At 41.0% G+C, this 20,980-nt stretch overlaps 1 protein-coding gene across 2 annotated transcripts; it reads right to left on the bottom strand.

Moving 5' to 3' along the window:
* Positions 1-3,856: 3,856 nt before the first annotated feature.
* On the bottom strand, positions 3,857-16,899 carry ZNF483 (zinc finger protein 483). 2 transcript variants are annotated; one of them, XM_057548904.1, is made up of 7 exons: positions 16,820-16,855; positions 16,219-16,323; positions 14,622-15,156; positions 14,063-14,151; positions 12,079-12,205; positions 11,606-11,701; positions 3,857-8,181 (listed from the first exon to the last, which is right to left on the bottom strand). In XM_057548904.1, the coding sequence occupies exons 3-7, from the start codon at positions 15,007-15,009 to the stop codon at positions 6,611-6,613; spliced, it is 2,271 nt and encodes a 756-aa protein (XP_057404887.1). In that variant the 5' UTR covers positions 15,010-15,156; positions 16,219-16,323; positions 16,820-16,855; the 3' UTR covers positions 3,857-6,610. The 2 variants fall into 2 exon arrangements, with proteins under 2 accessions (XP_057404887.1, XP_007178276.2); XM_007178214.2 differs by lacking the exon at positions 16,219-16,323 and having other exon boundaries at positions 16,820-16,899.
* Between the last annotated feature and the right edge of the window lie 4,081 nt (positions 16,900-20,980).

Raw genomic sequence — 20,980 nt, 5'->3', positions numbered from 1 at the left:
AATTCGTGCTATCCAATTTAGGCAACATTTGTTTTACTGCAGCGGTCTGGAAGTAAACCCACAATATATACAAGATATGCCTGTAAACACAAAGATGCACAAATCTAGACAAATTATAATCAAATTGTCAAAATCCAAAGACAAAGAACCTTGAAAGCAACAAGAGGAAGTAACTCATCGTATAAAAGGGATCCTCAATGAAACTATCTTACTTCTTCTCAGAGACCTTGGAGACCAGAAGTCTGTGGGTTGATATATTCAAAGTGCATAAAGAAAAAAACTGTTGGTTGAGGATTCTATATCTAGCAAATCTGTTTATCATAATAAAGTTCATTAATGAAAAGATCACAGCTAACATCATACTCAACAGTGAAAAACTGAAACCTTTTCCTCCAATATCAAGAATAAGACAAGGATACCCACTTTAGTCACTTCTATTCAACACAGTACTTGGGTCCTAGCCAGAGCAATCACACAAGATAAAGAATTAAAAGCCATCCAGCTTAGGAAGAAAGAAGTAATATTATCTCTTTTCACAGATGACTTGATCTTATGTGTTGAAAACCCTAAACATTACACACACACATACACACACACACAAAAACTGCTGAATAAGCAAATACAGCAAAGTTACAGAATATAAAATCAAAATTCAAAAATCAGTTGCATTTCTATACACTAACAGTCAACAATCCAGAAAGGAACTTAAGAAAACAATTCTATTTACACTATCATCAAAAAGAATAAATTACTTAGAAATAAACTTAACCAAAGAAGTAAAAGATTTGTACACTGGAAACTACAGAACACTGCTGAAAGTTGACACAAATGAATGGAAAGACAGCCCATGTTTATGGACTTGAAGACTTAATATTGCTAAAATATTTATACTACCCCAAGTGGTCTTTCGCAGAAACACAAGAAACCATCCCCAAATTCATATGGAATCTTAAAGGACCCCAAAGAGCCAAAACAATCTCAAGAAAGAAGAAAAACTCTGGAGGCCTCACATGTCCTGATTTCAAAACATACTACAAAGCTACAGTAATTAAAACAGCATGGTACTGGCATAAAGACATATAGACCAATGGAATAGAGAACACAGAAACACATCAGTGCATATGGGCAAATGATTTTCAACAAGGGTACAAAGACTACACAATGTGGAAAGGATAATATCCTCAACAAACAGTGCTTGGAAAACCTGATACCCACAGACAAAAGAATGAAGATGGACCCTTATACCACACACAAAAATTAACTCAAAATGGATTAAAGGCCTAAATATTAAGACCTGAAGTGATAAAACTCTTGAAAGAAAATATAGGAGGAAAACTTCATGATACAGGATATGGCAATGATTTCTTGTCTATGACACCAAAACCACAAGCAAAACAAAGCAAACACAGGCAAATAGGACTACATCAAACACAAAAACTTCTACATAGCAAAGAAAACAATCAAAGCAGTGAAAAGGAATGGAATAAGAAATGAAATTTTTCCTTAAAAAAAGAGGCAAAGGACTTGAACAGACATGTCTCTAAAGAAGGCATAGAAACGTCTAATGAGTACATGAAAAGATGTTCAACATCACTAATCATCGGGGGATGCAAATCAAAACCACAAGATATCATCTCATACCCGTTAGGATGGCCACTATCAAAACACAGAAAAAAGTTAAGTGTTGCAAGGACGTGGAGAAACAGAAACCCTTTGAGCACTGCTGGTAGGAATGTGAAATGGGTGCAGCTGCAGTGGAAAACAGCATGGAAGTTCCTTAAAAAATTAAAAATAGAATTATCATGATTTAGCAATCTTGCTTCTGGGTATACAGAAAACTGAAAATAGACCTTGAAGATATATTTGCACACCCATGTTCACTGCAGCATTTTTCACAATAGCCAAGAGATAGAAGCAACCTAAACGTGTATTGGTGGATGAATGGATAAAGAAAATGTGGTATCTATATACAATGGAACATTATTCATCCTTAAAAAAGAAGGAAATCCTGTTGTACGCCATGACATGGATGAACCTTGAGGGCATCCAGCAATTCCACTTCTAGGTATGTATCTCAAAGAACTGAACACAGGGACTCAAACAGTATTTGCACACCACTGTTCATAGCAGTGTTATTAACAAGAGCCAAAATAATGGCAATAACCTAAACGTCCATTGAAAAATGAATGCACAAACAAATCATGTGGTATATACTTACAACAGAATATTACTCAGTGTTAAAATAATGAAAAAAAATGAAATTCTGATGCATGATACAACATGAACCTTAAAAACATCATGCTAAGTGAAACAAGCCAGACACAAAAGGACAAGTACTGAATGATTCCATTTATACGAAGTACCTAAAATAGTCAAAATCATAGACATATGAAAAAAAAAGTCAAATAGTGGTTACCAGGGGCTTGAGGGAGGAGAGAATGGGGAGCTAATGGTTAACTACTAAGTTTCAATTAGGGATGATGGAAAAGTTCTGGACGGACTTCCCTGGCGGTCCAGTGGTTAAGACTCCATTCTTCCACTGCAGGGGACATGAGTTTGATCCCTGGTCAGGGAACTAAGATCCTGCATGCCACGTGGTGTGGCCAAAAAAAAAAGTTCTGGAGATGAACAGTGGGGATGATTGCACAACAATGTGAATGTACTTAATGCCACTGAAGTGTACACCCAAACAGAATTAAAATGGTCAATTTTATGTTATGTATATTCTACCACATTAAAAAAGAACTCTAGTGACTTCCCTGGTGGCACAGTGGTTAAGAATCCACCCGTCAACGCAGGGGACACAGGTTCGAGCCCTGGTCTGGGAAGATCCCACATGCTGCGGAGCAACTAAGCCCGTGTGCCACAACTACTGAGCCTGCGCTCTAGAGCCTGCAAGCCACAACTACTGAAGCCCGCGCACCTAGAGCCCGTGCTCTGCAGCAAGACAAGCCACCACAATGAGAAGCCCGCGCACCACAACGAAGAGTAGCCCCCGCTCGCCTCAACTAGAGAACGCCCACGCGCAGCAACAAAGACCCAGTGCAGCCAAAAATAAATAAAAAATAAATAAATTTTAAAAGGAACTCTAAAATAAGTAAATAAAAGTGAATTAACTGACAGGAAAAGCCTTGTCTTGTCCTGAGACAGAAAAGAAATTTCTTCAATATAAACTCATTAAGAGGAAACATTTTTAAATGCAAGTTCTTCATTTTGAAGTAAAATGTGTCATAGATAAAGAGCATAAAGTATAACAGGTTAATAAAAGCAATTCTATAAGGAGTCCAAAGAAGTTTAAAACCTTTTGATAATCTAACCCCAAAAATGAATTTAAATATTTAGATAACAGGCCAGACTAAATATCCTTTAGGCAATTTTATGTAAGCAGTTACTGAAACCAAACTTTTGATGAATATTGTACAGCAGGATTTGAGGTTGTCTTCTGTGCCTAGTACATGGTATTTAGAAAGTTCATACTGGATAAAGGACTTATAGGTAGAATAAAAAGAACTGCAAGTTAATAATATAAATAACGTGTGGACAACACATTTCACCAAAGGAGGTACATCAACAGCTAAAGAACACATGAAAAGATTCTCAATATCATTAACCACAAAGAGATACCACTTCAATCACTAGGTTGGCTATAATAAAAAATACAAACAATAACAAGGGTTGGTGAGGATGTAACTTCATCAGGAACCGTCATACACTCAAGTTCAGAATGTAAAATGACATAGTCACTTTGGAAAACAACTTGGCAACTTCTTAAAAAGTTGAACTAAAATTCACCATATAACCCAGCAACTCCGCTCAGGCATCTAAGAAAAATGAAAACATTATGTCCACACGAAGACTTGCACGCTAATGTTCAAAGCAGCATTATTTTTCACAGCCAGAAAATGTTAACAACCCAAATGTCCTTCAACTGGTGAATGGACAAAATATGGAACATCCATACAATCAGATAATATTTGACAATAAAAAGGATTAAAGTACCAATATGCTACCTCACAGATGAATTCAGAAAACCACACGGATGAACTCAGAAACAAGTTAATGAAAAACTAAAGACGACCACATATGATTACCTTTAAATAAAATGTCCAGAAAAAGCAACTCTAAGGAGACAGAGAGTAGAATGATTAGTGGTTGCCTAGGATCAGGGTGGGGATGGGATTACTCTAAATGGGTGTGAGGGATATTATCATGATGATAAAATGTTCTAAAATCAGATTGTGGCACCAACTGTACAACTCAGTGAATTGGCTAAAACTCACTGAATTATACATTTGAATGACTTTTACAATATATAATTTATACCTCAATAACACAGTAAAGAAAAAGGGGGTGGGGGTTATGTTCTGGATTCCCAACTGCTATTTATATAAAACTTCCTCTTATGAATGCTGGGGAATGTAAGAAGTAAACATCCTGGAACAAGACTCTTCTCAAGATTTTTACGTATTTAATTCTTAGATTATATCTTTCCAGAAAAAAAACCAAGGTTTCTATCCTTTCAGAAAAAAACTTAAGCCGGGGTGAATAATTCTGATAAGCCATATTCCTTTCATGACTAGAATGTCTCCAGCTGGTCCACTTAGCAATAACTACATAGACTAATTTATCCCACAGCAACACTTGAACTACTGTGGGGTGGTGCACAAGGAAGAAACCAAAAACATCATCCAGAAGTAGCACTGCAAACTAAACCCATTAAATCACAGCAAATATTGCTGAATCTCATGAGCATTAAGCATCTCTTCACTTCCGGAAGCCGAAAGTTTACCCGTTTTGTTCTCTTTCTATAGGAGCTGCCTCAAATTTCAACTTTAGGAACTCTGCACCACTGCTGAGTCAGTGGGGCTCCTCTAGAACCCTATGACCTGAGACCCAAACCTAACTGACCCAGGGTTTTCAGTTCCTTTTTCACAGTTAGAATTATTCAGACTCCACCACTGACATTCATAAGACATAACCCACTAATATCTGTATAGTCTATTCCTGTAAGGTCTAATTTCATAACAGAAAACTTAACTTAAAATTTATTCTGTATCATCTCTACATTCTTTTCTTGAATTTTACTATCAGTGGAGTCTCTTTAGATTTTAGGATACGTATTCTCCAGATGGTAGGGGATTGTAATGTCAGTTTCCTACGGTGGGCAAGTAAAGCTACATAAATAACTTTGCAAGTATGAGAATAGATTCCCCATCTAAAGGTAGCAGCGGCTACCCGAAACCAGCTGACTGCCCCACTGAAATATGGGCCCAGTACTGTCAGCCCTTATAATTTTTCAAAACAAGACTCTTTTTTGGGGGGTATGAAATTTCCTAATTTTTAAATGATGACAACTAATTACACACATACACACACACACACACACACACACACACAACCACCTTACCATACAGGCCAACTAAAACATGTAAAAGGGCCCAATCTTAGCTTGTGACCTTTGCCATACAGAACGTTTGCAATTAAATTACAAGAAGCTGTACTTAGTACAGACAAACTCTTTAAAAAATAGAATTCTATTTTGCAAAAGACAATCCATCCAAAATAGCCGTTTTCAGTACCCGTTTCCCCCCCAACCCCTCACCTATTTTCCTAGGACTGTTACTCTCATGGCTGAGATGGCCCAGGAGCATGCCATCGAGATTCCCAATCCCCACGGCCAAAGTCTAGAGGAAAAACAGGTTGGGGTGCTTTGTCCAACCAAAACACTCCCTGAAGGCAAACCTGTTTGAGCTCTACTGACTTGTTCCTGTGCACAGCATTTGAGCAATTCTGGCATCAAGTATTCAAAAAGCATACTGCATTGTCACTAAGCCAGAAGTTCAGTAGCTTAAATGAGTTATTTTCTACTAGGGAAACTTGAAAATGCCAAAGAATCAAAAATGTTTAACTTATTCCCACAGCTTCAGAAAGTACCAGAGGTACCAAGGAAAGAAACCTCAGAAATCATTAGTCCCACCCCTTCACTTTACCAGTAAAGAAACTAAAATTCAGAAAGGTCAAATGATTTATCCAAGGTTATATAGGAAGTTGGTCAGCAAACTGGGACAGAACCCAGATTACCTGACTACAGTCAGGTCCTCTTTCTATAAAACTACATGGTAGTGAAAGCGGAAGCTAGGAGAGAAGGCAATCTGAAGAGAAGAGGTTCGTAAGATGGGCCCTGTGCACCCCTCTCCTGCTTTTTAAATTCACATTTGGCTTTTCAGAATCATTTCACATCTCATACTACTACTTTCTTCTCTTTTCACGTGACTTTACCAACCCGAATCACTATCTACTGAAAGTTGACATCCTTGCAAAGAAGAGGGGTGAATGACAAAAAGTATCTTTTTCCTAGCTGCCAACCCATCAAAGTTGCAGCTACTAATCAATGCTGCGGCAGTTTACACCCCAGGTTTTTAATGAGGGACTAATGTGACTAAATTTCCTACTAACCAATGTTGTGGTAGTTTACACCCCCAGTTTTTAATAAGGGACAATTGTGACTAAATTTCCTACTAATCAATGTTGTGGTAGTTTACACCCCAGGTTTTTGACAAGCGACAACTGTGACTAAATCCCACCCCCCACCTTACTATATTTCCAAGAATTACTCTGCAGAATGAAATCCCCGATGCCTGATGAGGCCAGAATTACTTTTGAACGTCTTCTCGCATTCGTTACATTCATATTCTCTCCTGCCGGTATGAATTTTCAGGTGTTCTACAAGGATTGAGCTTCGACTAAAGGTTGCTCCACAGTAGTTACATTCATAGGGTTTCTCTCCAGTATGAATTCGATGATGTTCGTTAAGAGATGAACTCTGACTGAAGGATTTTCCACAGTCCTTACATTTATAAGGCTTGACGCCCGTATGAATTCTCTGATGACGGCTAAGGAGCGAATGGGTAGGGAAGGCTTTCTCACACTGGGTACACTTGTAAGGTTTTTCTCCTGAATGAAGTCTCTGATGATAAATCACAGATGTAAAATGGCTAAAAGTCATCCCGCAATCATTACACAGATACGGCTTTTCTCCAGTATGAATCCTCTGATGTCGGGTAAGGCAAGAATTCTGTCTGAAGGCTTTCCCACACTCACCACACTTATAGGGTTTCTCTCCGGTATGAATTCTCTGATGTTTGGAAAGGGATGAGCTATGACTGAAGGATTTTCCACAGTTTTTACACGTGTAGGGTTTTTCTCCAGTATGAATTCGCTGATGCTGAATAAGAGATGAACTGTCACTGAAGGGCCTCCCACATTCTTTACATTTATAGGGTTTCTCTCCAGTGTGAACTCTCTGATGTTTAATGAGGTGGGCACTCAGGGTGAAAGATTTTCCACAATCATCACACTTGAAGGGCTTTTCTCCACTGTGGGTTCGGTGGTGTGGTGTGAGTGATGAGCTGTCACTGAAGGCTTTTCCACACTCATTGCACATGTAGGGTTTCTCCCCAGTGTGAATTCTCCTATGTTTGGTCAGTGAGGCGCTATAGCCAAAGGCTTTTCCACATTTGCTGCATTTATGGGTTTTTTCTCCAGTCTCAGTTCCCTCGTCTTTATCTACGGCTGCATCTTGATCTAAATCTTTCCAACATTTTTCGCATGTAGAGGAGTTTTTTCTCTTACTAAGGGATGAGTTTTGAGTAAAGGCTACCCCACAGCTACTGCACTTCTGGGACTTTTCCCCAAAATGGATTTTCTGATGTTTCTGATGTTCAGTCAGAGATGAAGAGTGACTTAAGGCTTTCCTGCCTTCATTACATTTTCGTGGCTTTTCTCCACTGTGTTCCTTGCGGTTCGGGACAAGGTCTGAATGAAAACTGAAGGGTTTCTTGCCTTCGTTATACCTCCGAGATTTCTTCCTTAAGTAGATTCTGAGATGTTTAATTAGGTCTGAAGGTGGTTTGAAGTTATTTCCAAAAGGGCTCTTTTCTGAGTCAAATTCCTCACCCTTATTGCCTCTCCCTTGAGTTTTCTTTTGTGTGATTGCTACTTGTGAATGTTCCCTATCACTACGACCCTCCTCTAGTCTGCCATAATGTTTCCAGGATTCTCCCATCAAGTCACAATCACCACTCATTAGATACCTTTCTATTATTTTATCTAAAGTCGATTCTTCCATAAGAACATCTTGATTTCCGCCAGATTCCTTCAATTCACCGCTAAGTTCACACTCTAAAAGAAATAACAAATACAATATTTCCTGTTTGCAATAAAGGAAGCTGCTGCATTTGGGACTAAAATAGGAATAGAGACAGTAGAGACTGTAAGAAACAGGGTGTGGACAATTCTCAGAGTGTCATAAACCAGGGAAGGGAAAAGTGACATGTGGGAACTGGGGAAACTTAGAGCTTAGGAAAAATACTGAGGAAGATGAAAGGTTTGAGCTTTATAGTTAGAGATGCAAGTTCTCACCCTCATTTCAAATTTCTGTAATAGGTTCAAACTTATTCCTCTTGCCATCCAATCTATTCTCCTTCCAGATAATAATGATAGTGCAAACGTTTATTGAATAATTACCAAATGCCAGGTCCCATACCAAGCACTTTACTTGTATTTCACTTAATTTTCACAATAATCCTATGAAGTAGGTCCTATTATTATCCTTGTTTTATGGATGTGACAACTAGGCACAAAGAGTGTAAACAGCTTTCCCAAGGTTACGTGTACTGTAAGTGGTAGAGCCAGATTTTTAACCCAGTCTGACACCAAAGCCCACACTTCTGACCCCTGTACCATACTGCCTCTCCTCAAAGCAGCCAAATAGCACTAAGTTTATAGACAATGTTAATCACATCACAGATATGCAATAACACCTATGCTAGACTTTCAAAGGTTACCACAATCTGGCCCTACCAATCTTATGAATACTCTAACCAGGCATCCATCCATTTATGGTCCCTACTACACGACAGCATCTTAATACTTCATACTGCCTAGAATTCAATCCCTATGCACCTTCACTATCACAAACACAGAAAATCTGATAGGGCCTAGGGTACAAGTCCCACAATCTCCAACACCACCCTCTCGAGATTTGTGCTCCTCTCAGAACCCTGAATTCTTTTATTAACCACATCATTCATCCTGGCTCTTAGTTATGAGATTCCAGTGTCACTTTCATAAGACTTTTTAACCAGATAACTATAAAATACAAAATCCTGGATGGCTCTCAAGACTTGACAGTCACCAACATGCCATCCAGACTAAGGAAGAACTGGAAGCTTAGGGGCCACATAAGCCCCAGCCATGACCGCATCAGCAAACACCAGAAGCATCTGGGAGGCCAGGGTAATGCTGGTGGCACATGTCACCAGAGGATCAATTTCGAAAAATATCACCCAGGGTTACTCTGGGAAAGTTGGTATGAGGCATTACCACTTAGCAAGGAACTAGAGCTTCTGCCCCAATGTCAACCTGGATAAACTGTGGACCTTGGTCAGTGAGCAGATATGCTAAATGCTGCCAAAAACAAGACTGGAGCTGCTCCTATCACTAATGTGGAGCAATCGGGCTACTACAAAGTTCTGGGGAAGAGAGAGCGCCCAAAGCAGCCTGTCATCCTGAAGGCCAAATTCTTCATCAGAAGAGCTGAGAAGATTGGCAGGGAGGGGGGGTGGGCCTGTCCTGGCAGCATGAAGCTACATGGAGGGAGGTTCATTAAATGCTAACGAGCGCCTTTCAAAAAATAAAGAAATAAAATAAGACATAAAATCCCATTACCCAGAAGTTAACCATTATTTAAAATTCTGTGTATTTTCTTCTGGAAATTTTTCCGCACATTGTAGAATAGAAAATCTATGTATAATATGTACAGTTACTGTTTTTATTCATAATTCTTTCCCACCTCATTAGTTAATTCTTCATGATTTTAATCACATAATAATCCATCGTATCAATATATTACTATTTAGTTATTTCCTTATGGCATGTTTATCAAATGATTAATACTTCCTCAGAACTGAGTCATAAAAGTGGAATCACTGAACCAAAGGGTAGAAAAATTCTATCACCACATAATACATGATGAGAAGTATCTGACTACTCTTCTATGGTCAAATGCTTTTTCTCTAAACCTTTGCAAATTTGATTCATAATAAATAGTACTGTTCCTTAAATGTAAATTACATTGTTGACCAGTGATTTGGAACACTTTTTTCACGTTAACAGCTTCTTAAATTTTATTTTTGTCAGTTATTTTGGTTAGCTATCTGCTGAAGTTCCTTGCTCATTTTTCTAACATACTCAGTGTTCCTTACTGATTTGCACGAGCTTTTTATAAATCATAGCCCTTGATTCTGGCTTTGTCTGTCAAAACCTTTTTCTCCATTCTGTTGTAAATGACTTTTTAAATAAGTTGTACATCTAAATGATGCTTCTTTTACATAAGCATCTTGGGGGGAGAGGCGTGTATTTATACCAATGCTGCTAGATTTTACTCAAAACATTTTTAGAATCCGTTTTCAAAACAACTCTCCCAAATGTACTTATAAACATAAAAAGACAACTGCCGTCCTTTATTTGTGTAACTATGCTGGAAACAGCCAATAGGTTGACTAAAATGAACGGTTAATAAGATGGAATAGAGCAAAGTAAATTATTGTTTTTTTCCTTAAAATAAACCAAGGTATTGATATATAATAATTTATTTTGATTTTTAAAAATACAAACTAAATATGTTTATTATTAAAGTATAAGGAAGAAAATAGAGAAAAAATGTAATCCCTCAATGATAACCAGTGTTAACATGGAATGTTCTCCAGACAGTAAAATCCCACATGTATCTATACATTTAAACATATACATGTATATGTACATTTTTTTCCTTTTAACAAATTATACTATACATGCTGTCCATTGAACGAACTCCTATTTCTTCTCCAAGACTCAATTCAATTGTTAATTAAGCCCTTGCTCCTGTATCTTCCCACTGCTCCTTACACATGCCACCATTAGGACATACATCCCACTACCAACACGTTTAGTTCTGATGTCTGCATCTATGGCATCCATGGAAACGTGCCTCTCAGAGCTCCTCCTCCGGGGTGCTTACCCAACAGCCCCCCGCTGCTGCTCAGTGACCACCACAGCATCACACCAAGGCCACTTTGCCACAGGTGCTCCCAGTCAATTTCAAGTATGGCAGGGATACTAGGCCCATTTCCGTGAGGCATACGACTCTGATAGGTGACTCTTGGCGGGAAGACTCTTTTTTGGCTTTGCCAAGACCTCCTCAACCTGCACTTCAATCTAAGACTCATCCTACCCAGCCTTCCTTCCTTCCCTCTCTCGTCACAGGTGTCAGACCTGCATCACACTCTGACAGCAATCCCAGCCTCTTCCAGTCCCCTCCCAGCTTTCCTTCCCTGGAATTCTCCCCAGTAAGTCTCTGACCTGGCTAATCGTATCTGGGCATCTGCTTCTCGAGGACCCAAACTAACAGTCTCCCCTGTTAAACTGAACATTCCAGGACGGCAAGGTGGATATTCTAATCATCTTTCTATGTTAGCACCTAGCCCACCCAACATTTCCAAAATTCCTCCAAATGGTTTGGTAAAGCAACTACTTCAATTTCCTCCTCCACTTTTCACCGACTCACCTGGTCTGGAGCCTCTTGAGGCTTGTTTTTGCAGCAGCCGTGGTAGTCCAGCCCACTTTAGCTGGGAAATCAAATCTAACTTGGAAACTGGAAAGCCTGCTCATAGAGAAAAGAATAGAAAATGGCTGTTTTTGCCTAGAACAAAGACATTCCAACATTCACAGCCTCTGGTTCTCCAGGGAAGAAAAGGATGCTGCCAAACAGACTTCAATACTGGCATTTGAGGAGAACACTGGGGAAGGTATGGCCTTGGCGACAGCAAAATGATGCTCAACATTTTCAGCTCAATGAAGCAAAGACTCTTTCTTGGAGAAAACATTGTAGAAAAGTACATTTTTAGGACCCATTTTTAGGATAAGTCACATCACCCCTGTAAGCCCAGCCAAAACAGTTAATAGCACTTATCTTTCAATAAGAATGGACAAAAAGATACCCAGCTTAGATGCTAGATTATGAAGAGAAGATGTCTTTACCCAGAAATTCTAGGTTCCTATAGTTCTCCAGCAGCACTTCCTTATATATCTCCTTTTGAGAAGGCTCCAGCGTCCTCCACTCTCCTCTGGAAAAGGTCACAGCTACATCCTTGAGTGTCATGGATTCCTAGAACACCAAAGACAGCCTTTTTGCATTGGGTTATTCCCAAATAGATCCTAAGAATTCAGAGAAGTAGTTAGGATACAAAGTACTAGTTTTGATGGTATTCAAGTTTCTGAGAATTCCAAAGCAAACTTCAAGGTAGCTATTATACATCTATTACAAGTGACACAGAACAAGATTATGAAACAATCCCTGCCTTTGCCATTTAGTTCCTGGTGTGAAATGCTGTACAAGGATTCTCTGGAATGTCTAACACTGATCAAATTCACCCTAACACAATGATTTCTAGGATTAACAGAAAATATTAAATGAAGGATACAAATTACATTCCCAAACCCGAAATCTGCAGAATATAAGCACTACAGGCAATAATTAAACATGTAAGAGTAACATCAGTGACTATATTCTAAACTGTAATTTCCAATTGGCTCTAAGTAGCAATTATTTTCTATCACAATGAAACAAGGATCTGTGTTCAATGACAAACTCACACTTACAATTACTCCAAATTACAAATGAGCACAATTAATCCTTAAAACACACTTTCCATAGCATCCTCTACAGCATGACATTTTGAAAGGCAGTACAACAGAGTGACTATTAGCACTTGGAGTAGCTTCCTGTGACTCTTATAACAAATTACCACAACTCTGGTGGCTTAAGACAACAGAAATTTATCCTCCCAAATTCTGGAGGCCAGAAGTCTGAAATCCAGGTGTTGCGGGAACTGCACGCCCTTCAGGCTCTGAGGGAGAATCCATTCCTTGCCTCTTCCAGCTACCTTGGCTGTCAGCATTCCGTGGTGTTCCTTGGTTTGCGGCCTTATCACTCCAATCGCCATGTCCCTTTCTCCTGTTCCTGTGTTCAAGCTCTAAGTACACTTGTGATGGCATTTAGGGCCCACCCATATAATCCAGAGTAATTTCCTCATTTCAAATCCCTATTTTATCACATCTGCAAAGACCTTTCTTCCAAATAAAGTAACATTCTCAGGTTCCAGGGATTAGGAAGTGGACATATTTCAGGGGGCCATTATCAGCCTACCAGAGCACTATTATTTACCATTGTGAATAAGAATTTTTTTTCCTGACTGATAATTATTGGTATACAGGAAACTTACTGATTTGTAACCAGCTACTTTTCTCAGCTATTGTATGAGTTTCAGTACGTGTTCGGTTGATTCTCTGAGGTTTTCCAAAAAGACTATGTTATCTGTAAGTAATATACACTTGCTTCTTTCATATCTGTACTTACCTCATTTCCTTCTTCTAGCACTGTATTGGCTAGAATACTCAGAAAATACTCATTAATAGCAGTAAGGTGAGACATCCTTATCTTCTTACTTTTTATTGTGAGGACTGCTTTTAATTTTCCAACATTATCCAGCTGGAGAATTTTCTTATCGTGTTCAGGAAATATAATTCTATTTCCACCTGGCCAATTTTATCAGGAATAACTGTTGAATTTTAATAAATATTTTTGTTTTTATTAGAGTCAGACATGATCAATTCTGGTAACTGAAGTAAAATAGCATATGAAGAATGAGCTCTAAGAATGTGAAGGCTGTGAGGAAAAGGAGACTGTCTTAATTATTCTAGCGTCTTTATACCACCCAGGAGGAGCTCAGTGAGTATCTACTTAAGAATGAAAACCTGTAACCATACATGGTGACGTATGTTACCTAAACTTACTGTGGTGGTCATTTCACAATATATACAAATATCGAATCATTACATCATACACCTGAAACTAATACAATGTTGTAGGTCAATCAAACCTCAATTAACAAATTAACTTAAGAATGAAAATTTCCGGTAAAAAAAAAAATGAATGAATGAAAACCAGTGAACAGAAGCTTACTTGGGACTCAGTATTTGGAGGAACAGAAACTGTTTTATCTTCTTCAGGATTCTCCTCTTGGGAAATAACAGAATCTTGAGAGATCGTATCTACGAAGGGGGAAAAAAAACAGTCCAACCTTTTAAATGAGCTCCTCAGACTAGAAATTATTATATATGTCACTCTGGAGAAAAAGGTCAGAAAAAACAGAAAAAAAGTTTTCCCTACGCTTTGAAGACACACAGGACAGCCAAAGATACAGTTTCCTATTAAAACCCAAGCTTCCCCCCCACCTCATAAAATATCCTTTCAATTTCTAAGCTCACAAAAACTGATTTCATTCATTCCATATACCCACTGTTTTAACATATTTAATTTTCATAATAATCTTTAAAATATTTATAAGGTATATTAAGATGAAATAACACATCGGTTTTATGTAGTAAAGTGTTTTCTTCATAGTCCTTGCACAGTGGCTTGAGCAAGAATCACTTATTAAATGAAAGTGCTCTTTTGGGGAGTTTACTTTCATATCTTGAGGAGATCTCTCCCACTTCCTCCCTCCATCTATTAATCTCACCTTCCTTTTCTTCAAGCACTTGGGTCAACTCCTCCACTAGGGTCACCACTTCCTCGCTACTCTCAGGATGTTGTGACCTGACCCAAATCCTGATCTCCCCTGGCAAAACGGTCAGGAATTGCTCAAACACCAAAAGCTCGAGAATCTGTTGTTTCGTGTGGATGTCTGGTCTCAGCCACTGAATGCAGAGCTCCCACAGTTGATTCAGGGCTTTTCTGGGTCCAGCCTCTTCGGAGTAACAAAACCACCTGAACCTCTGTCTGAAAGACTCTGGGTCAACAGTGTCTCCTCTTAGGAGCGCTTCTTGATCCCCAGGGGTCTCCATTCTTAGCACCTTGTTTTGTTCACTTGAGACCAAAGTGTGAAGATCTGGGGAGATGGCTGTCATCTCGTTCAGGCTACTCCGGCTTGCAATGTGTATTACCAGGAGGAATTCAGTCCCCTTTAGACTTCGAGTGTCAACACAGGCCACCAAAAGGCACTCTCCAGCAAAATATCAAGTGTTCCAAGGATCCACTTTATGGTCTTGCAGAAACTGTCAAGAAATATAAGTTATGAAATAAATGAAACAAATTGTGACTCCTAAAAAACACTGTTCTTAGTTTGGTTCTGATACATACACACACACACACACACACACACACACACACACACACATTCTCAGAGGCCTAGAACCGCCCTACTGTATTAAAAGAATAATTTTCTCTGTAGGTGAAAAGCTGAGAAGTTACTTGAGAGTAATTAAAGGTACCCTCCAAGAAAACAGTTTCTTCAGACTAAATACTCATCAGCAAAACATATCAGAAAAGGCTCACTGCTACAAGAGGATCCAAACCTATTCCACTCCTGCCCTCTCTCAATGAATGGCCACACAATTTCCCACCAGCTGCTCAACTGAGAAACTTGACTTCATATTTGACTCTCAAATTTCTAACAAAATCAATAACCAAGATCTGGTGGTTTTATTTCATAAGAACCTCTCCATTCTCTCCTACTGAAACTACCTAAGGACAGCCTTCTTCAATTCAGTCTCACACCAAAGCCTAAGAATTCCTTCTAATATGCAAGATATGGTCCTATCACTCCCCAACTGCCTCAAGATAAAATTCAAACACTGAAGCCACAAGTGATGGTCTAGAAACCCTGCCCTGATGACCTCACCTCCAGCTCTAGCTGCCCCTGATGGACACTGCAGCCGTAAGAAGGTATCTCTCCATTTCCAAAAACTCCTTCCGCCTTTGCACTAGAGCCATTCCCTCTCCTTGGAATGCTGCCTTCTTTTCCTCTCCTACCAAGCTTACTCATTAAAACTTGACTCCTTTCCACTGTCACCTCTTGTATGAGGCTTTCTCTGATTCCCAAGTGCTCTTCTGCACAAAGCCTGCCCCGTGTTGCATGCATTTTCTCATTCCACAAATAACTGACCATATACAATGACCTGAAAGCAGGACACTAAGGAGACAGGCATGGACAGTGAAACTGGGCCCCCACCCTCACAGAGCACCCAAAAAATGACAATATAGTCTGAGATGTGCTTCACTCCGGCAAGTGAGGACACTGTCCTCCAACTGCAACTATCATACCAAAAATTACCCACCTCCGAGCACAAAGGCCGGCACACAGTATGCATTACGTCATTTCTTCCTCCGCCAAATATTAGGCGCCCACCACGTACCTGGCGCCGCGCTGGACACCTGAGACTCTGCAGTGGTTAAGCAAGGCACCTGTCACGATCTCCAGGGAGCTTACAATAAAGGCTCTGCGAAAATGTGACGCAGGCAGAAAGAAGTTCTCAAACGAGGGGGGTGCGGGGGGGAATTTGCCCCGCAGGGGACGTTTGGCAATGTCTGAAGACATTTTGGTTATCACGACTAAGGAGGAGGGATGCTACAGGTACCTAATGAGTGGAGCCAGAAAGGCTGCTAAACAACCCGCAGTACACGGGACAGTCCCCTACCCCCATGCTCACACAATGAATTTTCCCGCCCAAAATACCAAAGTAGCGAAGTTGCAAGACCATGGGCGCAGGGAAGCGATGGAGGAAAGCTCCATCCAGGAGCGCGCCCACCTCCCGCAGAAGCTGCGGCGTTGGGTGTGCACAGCGAGACTGCCCTCAGCCCCCACCCCGCCCAAGGTGCGCCCTCGGAGCCGGCGACCTGGCCGCAGCCCCCAAACTAAGGGCCCGGGGCAACCACTACCTGCGTCAGGACCCGCAGCCATGACCCACACCACCGCAACAAGCTTCTAGAAACTGGTCCTGCAGGAGCTGCGCGCGCAAGCCCCACCGGCGGGGGGCTCACTGCGCCTGCGCAGGGGCGCAGAACTACGATTCCCGGGATGCGCCTGTCCCGCTTTGCGAAAGTCCCGTGCTTTCCATAGGCTCCCAGCCCGGCCTGTTGCGCATGGTCTTTGGGAAGCGCTGGTGGTCTCAGCTGCGGAATTATTGCTGCGCCAGAGGCCTAAAGGCCTAGAGCCGTCTCAGGTTTTCAGATCTATGATGTTCTGTTTCCTTGGTAACCTCAAACCGTCCCTCCCCTCTTCCTTACCCTTCTCCGAAATCCAGGCTGCAAAAACCCACTGCAGAAGCATATTAGTGGTGCATTCACTGCAAGCCATAATTAATGTCGCAACTTGAATTAAACAAATATTAATTTTATGGCTTACACACCTGCCACCATAATGGTCCAAACCACCATCATGTCTCGCCTGGATTATTGCAATAGCTTCTTGATTTCACTTTTCTTCTCTTGTCTCTTCACGTTGCAGCCAGAGAGATGCTTAAAAAACAAAAAACAGATTATGGACTTCCTCTACTGAAAACCCTCTAAAGCCTTCCCATTTCACCCAGGGTAGAAATTCTAATTTTTACAGTGGGCTACAAGGCCGATGGAATCTGGCCACTCATAACCTCCCTGACCTCTATCCCCACTTCCCTGCTCTAGTCACAATGGCCTCCTCGCTCTCCCTCTCCCTCCAACCTGCCTGGCACGTATGGCTGACTTGCTGCCTGCCTAGGTATCCTGTATGGCTCACGAATCTTCTCAGTGAAGCTCTATCACTTCTCTGCTTAAAGTGGAATCCCATCCCCACTCCTATTTCCCCTTTCAATGTATCATATCATTTTCTTATTTGATTACTGCTTATTGTCTGCTTTTTCACTAGACTATCAATTCCACAAGGATAAGGATTTTTATCTGGTTTGTTCCATGGAAATACACTCTCCAGGCCCTAGAACAGTACCTGGCATGTAGTAGGTGCTCAACAGATATTTGTTGAATATGTGAATGGTACTTGCAGGGATTACTGGGGGAATAACAAAAAGGGCTGACGAACTCCAGAAGGATTGTCGGGAGTGTCCTATAACTAAGTGACTTTTGGAGCGGTGCCCTTGGGAGAGAAAAGTATTCTAGACTGAAGGAGCAGGGTGAGTCAAGGCTCTGAGACTTTAAAGGAACAGAACAAGCTCAACTAAATGAACCCCTGCACTCATCTCACAGACAGCAAGGCAAGCCGAGGAAACGGGGCTGCCCGAAGTCAAGAAGCTGTCCAGTCCCAGGTCTGAATGCATTTTCTTCTCCTCTACCACCTCCCCTTGACTGGCTGAAAATGGAGGGGACATCAAGGAGAAGCTGGAGGGGGCTTCCCTGGTGGCGCTGTGGTTAAGAATCTGCCTGCCAATGCAGGTGACACGGGTTCGAGCCCTGGTCCAGGAAGGTCCCAAATGACGCACGTGGAACAACTGAGCCCCGTGCACCACAACTACTGAGCCTGCACACTAGAGCCCGCGAGCCACGACTAAGCCCATGTGCCACAACTACTGAAGCCTGCGCGCCTAGAGCCCGCATACCGCAACGAAGAGTAGCCCCTGCTCGCCACAACTAGAGAAAGCCCACGCAGAGCAATGAAGACCTGATGCAGCCAAAAGAAGAAAAAGAAAATTCAATTCCTTAAGACAGGAACCTCTTATTAAAGAACTATATCATAATAACAAGAAATAGAGAATGCATAGGTTGGAAATTTAAACATGACCTTTGCCCCTTTAAGAGTTAATCTCTTATTCATTGTGCTCCTCTAGTCATCAGAACGCAAATTTTTCTAATTATCTCTTCTATTCTTGAGAAATGCTAGACCAACAGAGTACTTTGGATTCCCAGAGAATTTATGGCAACAAGGTAATTTCTTTTTTTTTTTTTTTTAATGTTATTTATTTATTTATTTATGGCTGTGTTGGGTCTTCGTTTCTGTGCGAGGGCCCTCTCTAATTGCGGCAAGTGGGGGCCACTCCTCATCGCGGTGCGCGGGCCTCTCACCATCGCGGCCTCTCCTGTTGCAGAGCACAGGCTCCAGACGCGCAGGCTCAGCAATTGTGGCTTACGGGCCTAGTCGCTCCGCGGCATGTGGGATCTTCCCAGACCAGGGCTCGAACCCGTGTCCCCTGCATTGGCAGGCAGACTCCCAACCACTGCACCACCAGTGAAGCCCGGTCATTTCCCTTTTATCTATTATCATTTCAACCTATGGTTTGTTTTTAATTTCAAGCAAGCTTAAATCAAAGTTTGGGACTTCGGATTTTCATTCTGCAACACCCAGAAATGAAAGGCTATGCTGTTGCTGGATCATTTGGTTGCAGTTCCTTGGGGGATGATCTTCAATTCCTGTTGCAGAGATCCTGGGAGCTGCCCAGTTCCTATCCTTCATGATGTTTAGTTTTTCTTTGTTTCTGTGAACTACTCCAGTACTCTTCTTCAAATATTTTTGTACATACATGAGATTTTTCTGTGCCAGGAACCAGAGAAACCCCAACTGACAGTACTCAGTGACAATATGTAGATAGTGAATAAAAGTGAGGGAGAAGAAGGGATTATAGGCTACTCCAGGGTCTCTGGTTTGATCAACTGGATGCTGGTTCCACATACACTAAGGGACACAGGAAGAAGGTTTGAGAAAGAAGATTAAAATTCAGTTGGGGATACATTGAGTTTGAAGCACATGTGGGACATCTAGGTAGAGATGACAACTGGAGAAAGAAATTAAAGAGTCATTTAGTAATTAAAGATGAGGGAGTGAGGATTGCAATGAAGAGGAGGTGGAGTGAGAAGCGGTCTGTGGTTAAAACCCAAGGAAATGCTGACTTTGAGGGGGTGGCAGAGAGAGAAGGCAGTGAAGTTAACTGGTAAGTAGAAAAGAATCAGGAGAAACTGGTAAAGGAAAACCAACAGAGGAGAATTTTGAAAGGGACGATGGAGTCAATAGTTCTAATGAGATTGGAATGAAAAAGTGTCCATGGGAGTTTGCAGTTGGTTGATCCTCAGGCAATTAATTTCAGGGAAGTCCGGGGGGTTGAGGAAAGAATAAAGGTGCAGCCTGAATATGAGAATGGGAAGAGAAGGTATTGGGTAGGTTATTTTTTCAAAAAGAGACTAGGGACAGAATAGGATAAGAAGGAAGAACACTGAAGATGCATTGTTCTGGAACAAGGGTCCTCAGGAGTACATGAAGATTTTCTTAGGATATAGGGGCATGGACAGTACTAAGAAAATCAATCTCTAGATCATATATAGTGTTTCTTCAAATTGCTTTGCCTAAGAATGCCTTTAAAAATCAGGATGTCCGGGCTTCCCTGGTGGCGCAGTGGTTGAGAGTCTGCCTGCCAATGCAGGGGACACGGGTTCGAGCCCTGGTCTGGGAGGATCCCACATGCCGCGGAGCGACTGGGCCCGTGAGCCACAACTACTGGGCCTGCGCGTCTGGAGCCTGTGCTCCGCAACAGGTGAGGCCGTGATAGTGGGAGGCCCGCGCACCGCTATGAAGAGTGGCCTCCACTTGCCGCAGCTGGAGAGGGCCTTCGCACAGAAACGAAGACCCAACACAGCCATAAATAATAAATAAATAAAGGGGAAAGAAAAAGAAGTTCTGCTTATAAAAAAAAAAAAAAAAAAAATCAGGATGTCCTATTTCACAATGGCCCTTCTCTCACTTTACAAAAGCAAGCCATGCCTCTCAGCCATCTCCCGACTAGAATAACGAGGGTTGATTGCCCTCAGAGGAAGAACTTGACGACTACCATCAAAGGGACAATTTGATATATTAAATTAGGTAATGAGGAAGTGAATAACAGCAACTGGGTATCTTTTTTTTTTTTTTTAAAGCCCCTGTCCTTTTCATTGAGATACATTTCCAATAAAATTTTACTTTTCATGTTTAATAACTCTCAAAAGCTGTAACATAAAAAAAGCTGTAACATAAAAAATATGCTAATCACTAATAGTTGAAACCTTAAAAAATGTTGTAATGTATTTATGTTGTTTTTGATAAGTTGTGTACTATTAATTATGATTATTCATAGTAATTTTTTAAAT

The sequence above is a fragment of the Balaenoptera acutorostrata genome, chromosome 6 (genome assembly GCF_949987535.1).
Source record: "Balaenoptera acutorostrata chromosome 6, mBalAcu1.1, whole genome shotgun sequence".
Classification (NCBI taxonomy): domain Eukaryota; kingdom Metazoa; phylum Chordata; class Mammalia; order Artiodactyla; family Balaenopteridae; genus Balaenoptera; species Balaenoptera acutorostrata.
This window is presented reverse-complemented; position numbering and strand designations above follow the sequence as displayed.

Coding starts and splice junctions, on each gene's coding strand:
- ZNF483 (XM_007178214.2), bottom strand. CDS start 15,009: ATGACAGCCATCTCCCCAGATCTTCACACTTTGGTCTCAAGTGAACAA. Junction 14,152..14,621: donor AGTGCTTGAAGAAAAGGAAG/GTGAGATTAATA, acceptor CCCCCTTCGTAG/ATACGATCTCTCAAGATTCT. Junction 12,206..14,062: donor CTCCAAATACTGAGTCCCAA/GTAAGCTTCTGT, acceptor TTGGTGTTCTAG/GAATCCATGACACTCAAGGA.